General features: G+C 28.4%; 2 protein-coding genes across 7 annotated transcripts in view; one reads left to right on the top strand and one right to left on the bottom strand.

The window, feature by feature from the left end:
- Nucleotides 1-1,456: 1,456 nt before the first annotated feature.
- On the top strand, nt 1,457-4,050 carry LOC143193354 (uncharacterized). Its single transcript, XM_076399517.1, has 6 exons — nt 1,457-1,662; nt 1,924-2,159; nt 2,401-2,463; nt 2,520-2,695; nt 2,758-2,991; nt 3,399-4,050. The coding sequence occupies exons 1-6, from the start codon at nt 1,579-1,581 to the stop codon at nt 3,527-3,529; spliced, it is 924 nt and encodes a 307-aa protein (XP_076255632.1). The 5' UTR covers nt 1,457-1,578; the 3' UTR covers nt 3,530-4,050.
- Nucleotides 4,051-4,762: 712 nt separating this feature from the next.
- LOC143193353 (protein FAM13A) overlaps nt 4,763-10,570 on the bottom strand; it is a 41,527-nt gene continuing 35,719 nt past the window's right edge. For all 6 annotated transcript variants that reach the window (XM_076399512.1, XM_076399511.1, XM_076399514.1 and 3 more), the window contains 5 exons: nt 9,254-9,499; nt 7,157-7,485; nt 6,446-7,089; nt 6,060-6,275; nt 4,763-6,007 (listed from right to left, as the gene is read on the bottom strand). In XM_076399512.1, coding sequence (XP_076255627.1) covers nt 5,609-6,007; nt 6,060-6,275; nt 6,446-7,089; nt 7,157-7,485; nt 9,254-9,471 — 1,806 coding nt within the window. In that variant the 5' untranslated portion in view covers nt 9,472-9,499 and the 3' untranslated portion in view covers nt 4,763-5,608. The remainder of the gene's footprint in view (nt 6,008-6,059; nt 6,276-6,445; nt 7,090-7,156; nt 7,486-9,253; nt 9,500-10,570) is intronic.

Raw genomic sequence — 10,570 nt, 5'->3', positions numbered from 1 at the left:
AGTACCTCTCATTCATTTCAGTATAAATAGTTATTTCATGAAATATTTTGCGGTATTTTAAACGTATATTTTTACCCAAGTATGAAATAAATAATTTTGGGAAAACTCTTAATGTAACCTTCAAAAACTTTATTGGGTAGAAAAGTAAACATATTTGATAAAACAAATTAATATTAATTACAATTTAATCCCATAAATGAAAAATATTTCAGTTATTTGGACATCAAAACAAACTACTTGACGTCGAACAGGTGACTCATTTCAGTATTTTCCCTAAATACATATCATTCTTTCATATTATATATATTTGATTTCCAACTGAACGTATAATAATAAATTCCAACAGTAAAACTAAGTTATTAATTGTATTAATTTTTAATCATATCCGATCATTATTATGTTATTTTTGTCAAAATTGGTTACAATTTTATTAGGAGATATATTTCCTACTATAAGTAATCTAACAAAAAAATTAGCATAATTTTCAAACAAAATTAAATACATCTTTTAAATAATCCAATGAATTACCGTTAACCGAGTCAAATCCTTACGGAAATTACATTTTCGACTGTATATTCACGTGTGTATAATTAGAATGCATCATAAAATCAAAGAAACCCATGACGAAGTGATGCTCCCTGACAGAACCATTCCCACCGTAGCCAATTTCTGTCCCCAATTAAAATGAATGTTAGTTTCCTGTGTAAGTTCATTAAAGACGAAATATTACCATATAGCGTATCCCTTTTTCGGAGGTCCTTTGCCCATTAACCCCAAATATTAGCTTTTTTCTTGCCGAATTTTTAGCTGAAAGTATCTCGCGGATATTTTACATTGTTTTGGCAAATTACGCAAATGTAATATGGAAACGTAAAATGTTTATCTTCCTATTAGATATGATTGTAATTTTTCAATTAAAGTAAATTGTCATAGCACCTTCACCGTATTATTTGTAATACATATATTAATACCTAGCATATTTTGTTACCTTTCTCAATATAGTTGCAATATATACTTGTAAAGCTTAGTAATAACAGTATTAGTGATAAATGTAATATGAAACGTAGGAAAACGTCAATAATTAACTAAAATAAATTATCAAGGCGCCTTCACCGTATTATTGTTAATACGTATTTTAATACCTTATTATATTCTGAAAGAAAAATAAATTGTGATTATAAAATTATTATTCAGAATAGTTAAAAAGTTATATACAATAAAACAATTAAACTATTTTTTTTTAATATGACTTTTGACTAACGGTGTTTATTTGGTTATATATATATCTAAAAAATATAGTATAGTAACTAAAACGTGGTTAAAAAATATAAAAGTAGATGTAATGTAGTTTAATGAACAAAAATATGTTTTTACTACTAAAAATATAAAACATGTAATTTTTTAAATTTTTTGTCTTTATATAACCGGGTGGGGTTTTTCTGACAGAATCAGATGACGATGACATTACAGAGAAAGAGAGAGAGAAGATAGAAAGGTTTTTGTATTGGCATCCATAACACATTTGTTTATTAGGAACTTGGGCTTTGTTTTTGCATCTATTTTGATTTTTCGGAAAAGATGACTATCTTGACGAAATCTTTTTCTGAAAAGAAAGACAAATTAGTGGTTCCGCTGGTTGAGAATGAACAACCTCCAACAGTGGTAAGTATATAATCGATAATATTTTTGAGTAGTTCAAAGGAATACGAACCAATATGGGGTTCGTATAAATATTGCGTCTATTATTTTTAATATCTAAATTTAATGGGGATTTTTCGTTTATTTCGAAAATTTCAATTTGTTTTCTCTTAATGTTTCCTAGAGTATTCACAAACATATGTGCGTTCGTACATAATATATCTTATTGTTTTACACTAAATTCATTATCAGTCTTATCATACGAAATTATGATATTTTTTACAGACTGCTTCACCAGTAGATGTCGAAGGTCAAGTATTCCAAGCAAAAAGAATTATAATATTTCCATCCCAAGCTCGTCGCGTTTCATCCGCTATTCTTTGTTTGTTGATTATTGCTTTAGTTGGAGTTAGTGTTGGTATTATTGGAGGAAAAATTCTGTATAATGAATATATCAGTGTTACAAAGAGAATATTACAAGCCAGTCCCCAACAATCAGAAGGATTAATAAAAATTCCTTTGTAAGTATAATTTTTGTTTGACATTAGTATTATAAATATTATATATAAAATGTTTGACCAATAACCTTACAAGTTCCTTTCATTGAAATATGTATTAAATCATGATAAAATATTATGTTCTATCACAAATTCTATCATATGGATATAACAAGTGTAGTTTAGTACATTTTTTATATTTCAGTCATTATTTTAAGAAAAATATATCAAATAATTATTGTATTTAGCTTGGTTTTTTATTTAGGGCTAGCAGTGATGACTACGATACGTTGTTTGAATATCAGAATAAACAAGCCTTACAAAAATGGTAAAATGCATAATAAATATTGAATAAGCATGTAATATAATTTTATCTTGATACAGGGATGATCAAATGGATTTGAATTACACCTTTAATAGGAACTTTTTCGAAGAAAATTATGAAATTGACACCGAAAACCAATATGAAAAAATTAATGTACCTGACTTCAGAAATGGAAGAAGTGGTCGATTTATTCATGATTTTAACACCAACTATACTGGAATTATTGATGTTACTGGTAGCTTATCGATACATTTTTTAAATAGGACTTCAAGAAATATAATTTATTTACTGTTATAGATCATAGATGTTTTGTTATGCCACTAAACAGAACTAATGTTTTGCCACCAAGGTCCTTGATTGATCTTGTTCAAAAAATGTGGGAGGGCTACTATAAAGTTAATACTGCAGTTGTTAGAGAGACTATGAGGGTTGTAGGACCACCAGTTTCAGATTTTACTGAAATTGGCTCATACATCGCCAGTGAATGTAGTGACATGCCAATATACAAATTAGAGAAATATGTTGGAGGTGGTAAGTAGAACTCCTTTATTTTATTTTATTAAAATGGTATATATAGGTTTATAACATCAGTTAAACAGTTACTGTTATGCCCTGTGGTTCATTAAACAAACAGTATGATAAGTGACACAGTTACTGTTAAAATTTAAGTTTGTTTTTAAATACTTGATTCAAGTTTTATTATAAAATACTCGTGAAAAATCTGAAACAAATATATAACCATCCTGAAATATTACAGCTTGAAATTAATTAAATAATGAATAAATTAGTAAAAGATATTTAGGTAAGCCAATTTGTAATATACACATTTAAGCTACTTTCATATATATTTTGATTTCATATGTATTTCGATTGTATTAGTCCGTTCTTAGAGTACATGAACATTTGACCATTATATAAATATGCATTTTATTTTTCAGTTGTAAAGAGAGCTGTTACTGATCCAGAAAATAACTTTGGACACTTTGCCGGTAACGGCATTTTGGAATTTGATATTATAAATATGAATGAGGCTATAGCATATGAACAAGAACAAAAATATAATAAATAATATGGTTAATGTACTACTGTTAATTTACATGTATTTATAAAGTAAAAAATATTCAACTTTATATTAAATAAGTGTTACACAATAACAGTAAGAATTTAAACAACTTTCTATAATGTTTTTTAGTCGCATCAGAGCAATGCATATCTAGCTCTTCTAAAGGCAATAACGTTCTATAAACAGTTTTTATAATAATTACTTATTCAGTATAATTTATAATACATTGTTGTGGGAACATTCTTTCAGTAGATGTAAAATAGAATGCATATATCGTTTTCATTTGTTTTTAGAAGAGCAAATTAGTTCTGTTTTATGAACGACTAGTTATTGTCAATAGAGCGTGCAATTTAGGCTTATTACTTCATATTAAATATACGTTAAGTATTATATTATTACTATTGAACCAATAAGTCATGAAAATACCTGTAAAAAGTGTAAAATTTAAAGAAATATCAATTGTGCTTTTAATAATTTTTCTTGTTTAGAGTTAATACAATAAATGTTAACCTTTTAATTTAGCCCCATATTTGAGGTTTTATTTCAACTTTTCCTGGAAATACCAAAAATTAGTAAAGCTAGAAATAACGTAACTTGGAAGAGATACATGTCTTCAGATTTTTATTTCAAATATGTTTGAAGATAATTACTAGTCACAATTAAACACATATAATAACAATGTACTACATATAATAGTTTAGTGTTCAGTATCTTTTAGTGCGTTATGAAAATAATACTTACCAACGACATCGATCTCCTCTGACCGGAGTATTTTGTCTTGCAGAATTTTGTGAATGTAGTATTATTTCCAGGGTTAGTAAATGAATTCATTTTTCACGTACAGCCGATTTCCTAATAATCACACACCTTTGAAGTAATAATAAATCATTATCGGAAAGTTCAATCGTTATTTAATTTTTGCAATAGCAGTTCATTACTTCTTTAACACTATTCACAAACTAAACTGACATTTACAGAAAAGACGCTTTGTTTAATAACCATTTTTTTTCATAGGTAACTAGATGTTTCTATTCTCGATAATTGATTTGAGAAACTAGTGTAAAATTATTTTTTATAAGTTGCTGAATAATAGTATTGTATTTGATGTAAGTACTATTTTAAAATTTTAACATTTACATAATTCTTAAAACTCTGTTATTTTAAGTATATTATAGGATATAGGAATATATTATTTTGATTATAAGTAATGTGTAATGTATTGTGATAAAAAAACACTAGTGCTTCAAATAGTATTTACTACTATAGAATACAGCCTTTATAAAATTATATACAAAATATAACAATATAGCCTATTATTAAATAAGAAGTAAAAAATAAATACACAATTCATATATATTTATATAATTTAGTTATAAGTTGGTACAATTTCATGATGAGAAACATAACCATAGCTTCCTTTAGCATGAAATTATTAAATAAATTGAAAGGTAAAATTACATTAAAAATAATTACTAAACACGTAGAAATATATTACAAGATCTTATTTGACTATGAAAACTTGCCTGATAATATTTTTTCAGTATTATTTCACACTATATATCTTAGTCCACCATGTCATAATTTGTCAGTTTTATTTACAAAATATTGGAGATTAGTGAGTTTTATTACATTAAACATTACTTTAGATGTTCTTAAAACTGAGACCGTTATTGGATATTTATGTTTGACTATCTCATATACATTCCATTGATAAATACAACAATAATAAATAAACTTATGTAAAATATGATTTTATGGATTAACACTATTACTGACCTTGTACTGAGCTATTCTATACTATTTAAAATTAATATAACTAGTATAATATATAATAAACAATTGTACTGTGTATTTCTAATAGGTTTAATGAATTTAATATGTTCTTAATTTTTGCTACAAAAAGATACAATGGCTCATAAGCACTAATTCATGTAATATAATTTTTGTCTATTGAATTATACTGGAAGACGTTTCTACTTTGAAACTAATTATTGTAATATAGAAGTCCACTGCATATTTTTGAGGTTGTGAAATTGTATGTCACTGAATTAATATTTCCAGATACTTAATTTAAAGACCACCCATTTATTTTTTGGATACTAAAGCTTCCAGCAATTTTAAACGACCTTTCGTGGCTTTATACGCTGTATAAATATGTTCAATTGGCGCTCGTTCTTCTTTGGATAACATTTTTATAGATTTTGCTTGTATGCTAAATTCAAACTCCTTGATTTTTCGTCTAAGAACTTTCTTTTCTTCAGCAGTCACTTTTAGCTGTTCAGCAAGTTCAGTTTTCGAAAGAGAATGCAATTTTTCACTTAAGGATGTTTCATTTTCGCTGTCAGTGTTATTTGAGGTAGTTATTGGTGTTGATGGTATGAGTTCTGTTTGTTCCGATTCGGTGTCATTTGATGAGGAGGTTGGAGTTACAAAATGCATTGTTTCATTTTCATGAATTGTCGCTAATTCTCCAACTGTTCCGGACTGAAATATAATATATACTAATTGTTCAATTAAAGATTTTAGTGTTACTTACAGCTGAAATTTTAGCTACCATCCTCTTAAGAATTCGGTATCTGTCATAAAATGGGCGTACTATGTCACGGTCTTCTTTTGCTTGAGGCCTTCCATGTATGGACTCAAGAAATAGCAATGCTTTTTGAACAGCAATTTTCTCTTCTAATAACTGTTCTGGAGTCATGGTTTCTATATCAAAACTTCGATTGCCACTTTCTCGCTTTTGTGACAGTTTCTAAAACAATAAAATTATAGGTTGATTTATACTATATTACACCAGACATACATTTCTATTTTATTGACAGATTTATATTAAATATTTACTTAAATAATATTATCAAATAGTATTACTTAATTTTAATTTACTGGTATTAATACCAAACTAACTATAAAGTAAACCCTTACTTGTTCAATTTCATTAACAGTATCTTGTAAACTTGTTGATTTTCCGATTGGTGGAACTTTTATATTGAAACCTAAAGGACAATTTGCGGAAAGATCAGATAACTGTTTCTGTTCTTTCTTAAGCTTGCTTAGTTCAGTATAATATTTTCTTAACATGCTGTCATTTAATTTATCAACTTGGGTAGGTTTATAACCATTTTTGGCTTCGAATTCGGCTTCATAAATCTTAATTTTTTTCTTGTAACTGTTAATATGTTTCGTAATTTTTTGTATCCTTCCTTCAATAGGATTTTGAACATTTTTTTCAAGAGCTACATTTGTTTGGGGTACATCCGGATCAAGATATATTCTGTGAGTTGCTATGATTGAATTTCTGGGGGATGATAGAAGCCTGTTTGATGCTATTGATAAGCTAGGCAGAGTTTCTGTGGTATCCTCGACTTCATAGCTAGGGCGTGATAAGACAGGTTCATTACAGTCGATTTGTTCATGTAACGTAGAGAAATCCAAAACTGGAGAAATGGGGGTGTGAATTGGACTGGGCGATCTTTCTGCTTCGACAGTCCTTAAATTTAAAAACTGGGTGGCACTCAGTAGATCTTGATCCTTGTACTCGCTGGTGATTTGTGAAAACTGATCACAGTCTGGAAATTAAATTGATTTAGTATATTGTACCATTATAATATTTTGGATAATATTATAACAACTAACCGTTGGTCTTTTTTCCAGCTTCGCGTTCTGGATATAATTCGCTTTTAACTTTAACTTTAGAAGCACATCGAACTTTGAATCTTTTTCCTGGATATTTCTTGTTTTTAAGTGTGTGCGGTCTAGCAAATCTCTCATGAGATCTCCTTCTTTCATGCTCATGATCGTCATACATTAGAGACTTGTCAGCAAGCACTATTTTATTTGGAGATCCGTTGATTTTTTCTTCGGAGTTTGTTTTCGGGAAATCTCCGGAGCTAGACACTCTACGGATGCTGTTATTTTTATTATCTGGGTATGTTGTCGGTTGCGGCCTCTCTTCTGAGTTCGATCTAAAATTAAAAAATCACATAACAGAACGAAAGCTATATAATAGTATTGTGACTTGAACTAATCAGGCTACATAATGTGGGATATTAAGTGTATAGTTCCTTAACAATATGTTAAATGAAACGGAGAAAGTTTATATACTACAATCAGAAAGTGGCAATAAAAAACAACAATCATTTTAAACTATTCAACAGTAATTATATATGTTGCTGTTCGTAATTTATTTGATATGCACTAATTGAAAAGTAAATTAGTTTTACATATAAAAAAAAATAAGTTTTGTTAACTTACGTTAAAGACATGTGTCATGTTATAAGAGCTTCTAATATATTTATGGAATTCAGCTATTTGACTGTGTATTTGTAAATGGATGTATTGAAAGTTATACATTCATATATTCACAATAAACAAACAGTGGAACAAGTAGAAAAGGAACTGTTTTATAGAAGGCAGTTGACATAGTAAGAAGATAAATACTATGGATTATATTACAAAAAGAGAGGTAGTAACAAAATTGTACGAATAATCCAAGAAATATAAATATAATATAATAAATTTTGTTAACTTACGTTAAAGACATGTGTCATGTTATAAGAGCTTCTAATATATTTATGGACTTCAGCTATTTGACTGTGTATTTGGAAATGAATGCCTTGAAAGATATACATTCATATATTCACAATTAAGGAACAGTCGAAAAAGTAGAAATTAAATTGATTTATAGAAGGCAGAAGATAATACTATGGATTATATTACAAAATGAGAGGTAAGTAACAAAATTGTAAGAATAATCCAAGAAATATACTAGTATTGGGAATAAATACTAGTGTTGGGAACTGTCGACTGAAATCGACTATCGACTGTTTATTAATTGACTACTTTTTACTATCGACTGTTTCAGTCGTTTACTTTTAGTTACTATTTTCGGTTCTACTAGTTCATCGACTGATTTTTAACGTTCTGGCCTTGTCGTCCTAGCCGCGACCTTGAAAGTAATGCGCTGAATTTATGCTTATATAGATTTATATGTAATATATTTGGTTTTATGTTTTTTTGTACTTTGCTTGTGAATAACTATATATTGTAAAATAATATAGCAGCATTTTGGAACGCTAGTTTTCGGGGGCAAAAAAATAAAATTGTAAATGTTAAATAGTAAGATACTGTTGACTGGCATAATAGGTAATACTTTGGGCTGGTATAATAGGTAATACTTTTTTGATAAACTCACGATTTTTGTCCAAGCCTTTTATTTGTCAAAATTTTTTTCCTAAAATCTTGAAAACTAAAATTAGGTTCCAAGGGTTTCAGAAATTGCATCGATCTAAAAGTTTTGAAGAATTTTTTGCAGTAGCAGTTTTTAAATTTCTTTTAATAATATTAACGGTAAAGAGGTGAATAAAGTATATTAAATATTTGTAATAAATACATTTTCTGATAGGAAAACTACTTTAATATTCAACAATTAATTTTGTTGGCTATTAAGAAGCACCACAGTTTTTATTTGTTAATTTTATTTATTTTTAATTGTTCTATAAAAGTGGTATTGAAATGTTAAATGATGTTAATTTAATTAATAAAGCCAATTTTGAACAAAAAAAATGCAATTTGATATACTTGCTCACTTAATATTTAGTTTATTTATTCTATTCTGTAAAATTGGGAATAGATTCTAAATAGACCGAAAGGCTGATGGGTCATTAACAAATAAATAAAGTTCATGACATCAATATTAGAAAATTTGTTTGAGAACTATAACGTATTACTAACCTAATAACCTTCCTTTCCTGGCAGAGTGAACTAACACTTTCTTGTCTCTCTTTTCTTTTCCTTGCTTTGTTCGTCTTCGCTTCGTCAAATGTATTCGGCTGGTTTTGTGTTTTCGACCATACCGGCAACGATATCTTCTTCACCTTACATATTTTATGTTCCTGCTCAATCTTGGCCACGCATTTTTGTGGCTCTTCCTTCGGCACTGATCCTTTCATAATTTACTGGAAGAAGTTCTGCAACAAACTGTAACAAAAATGTTGTAAGTATGTTGTTTCCTGACAAAAATGCAAATTATAGATTAAATTATATTATTTGTTGAAATAGTTACTATTAAATTTCTGAAACCTTAGACATTTTACTCAACATAAATTATAGAGGATTCAATGTCTATATTACTAATGCTATTGTTATAATATTTACTGAACCATGTTATTTTGGATATTTATGTTTTCCGTTTCTACCACGTTTAGATAATATACACGTCAAGATAACAACAGAAAAAAACTAGTTACATGTATACAATATAATATTTGATATTTTGTAAAGGGTGTTTAAATAATTAGTCTCATATTGGGTATGTTTTGGTAAGTTTATTATATTCTAACTTCAATTAAAATCCAACTTTAATTTTATTTTTTAATTAGATTTTTCTTGATGTTCAACTAATATACCTATAAATGATAAGTATTTTTCAGTTCAAATACTTCTTTGTTCTTCATTTTTACATTAAATAAAGTTTAGTATAACTTTAATTTAGAAATTAATTTATTATCACTATTACGACATACATCGGTATGTATTTTCCAAATTAAAATTAAGTTAGACTTCTTAAGCTAAACTTAAGATAATACTTATAACAGGTCAATTGAAAAGTCCCCGGCCTACCATAGTAAAACACATTTTTTAGCAAAATTAGTTCCTTTATTCAACATAATTCGATACGATTTGCCCTTTGCTTCAAAATAGGCCTCAGTTTCGGCGATCACCTTCAGTGAGTGTTCTTTTGAGATCTGAGAACAGGAAATATTCGCTGGGGGCCAGATTTGGAGAATACGGTGGATGGATGGATTTTTGCTAGCGTTTTCACTGACTTGTGACACAGTGCATTGTATTGTACATTCTTTTTCCTCAAATGCGGCCGTTTTTCGTCGATTTCGTCCTTCAAACGGTCCAATTACGCTATGTAAAGTCGCTGTCGATGGTCCTTCCGTTTTCAAGGTAGACAATGAAAATTATTCTATGTGCATCCCAAAATACAGACGCCGTAACCTTCCCAACCCACTGTTTTCTCACGCTTTGCAGCTGGTTCATCGT

This window comes from Rhynchophorus ferrugineus, unplaced genomic scaffold (assembly GCF_030347505.1).
Source record: "Rhynchophorus ferrugineus isolate W39M unplaced genomic scaffold, kcgeb_rfMv2 rfM3, whole genome shotgun sequence".
Taxonomy (NCBI): Eukaryota; Metazoa; Arthropoda; class Insecta; order Coleoptera; family Curculionidae; genus Rhynchophorus; species Rhynchophorus ferrugineus.
Note: the sequence above shows the minus strand (reverse complement) of the source record. Positions and strands in the feature narration are given on the sequence as shown.

Excerpts from the sequence above, each read along its gene's own strand:
- LOC143193354 (XM_076399517.1), top strand. The coding sequence starts at position 1,579 with ATGACTATCTTGACGAAATCTTTTTCTGAAAAGAAAGACAAATTAGTG. Across the intron at positions 2,160-2,400 it reads GGATTAATAAAAATTCCTTT|GGCTAGCAGTGATGACTACG; the intron begins GTAAGTATAATT and ends TTTTTTATTTAG. Across the intron at positions 2,464-2,519 it reads AAACAAGCCTTACAAAAATG|GGATGATCAAATGGATTTGA; the intron begins GTAAAATGCATA and ends ATCTTGATACAG.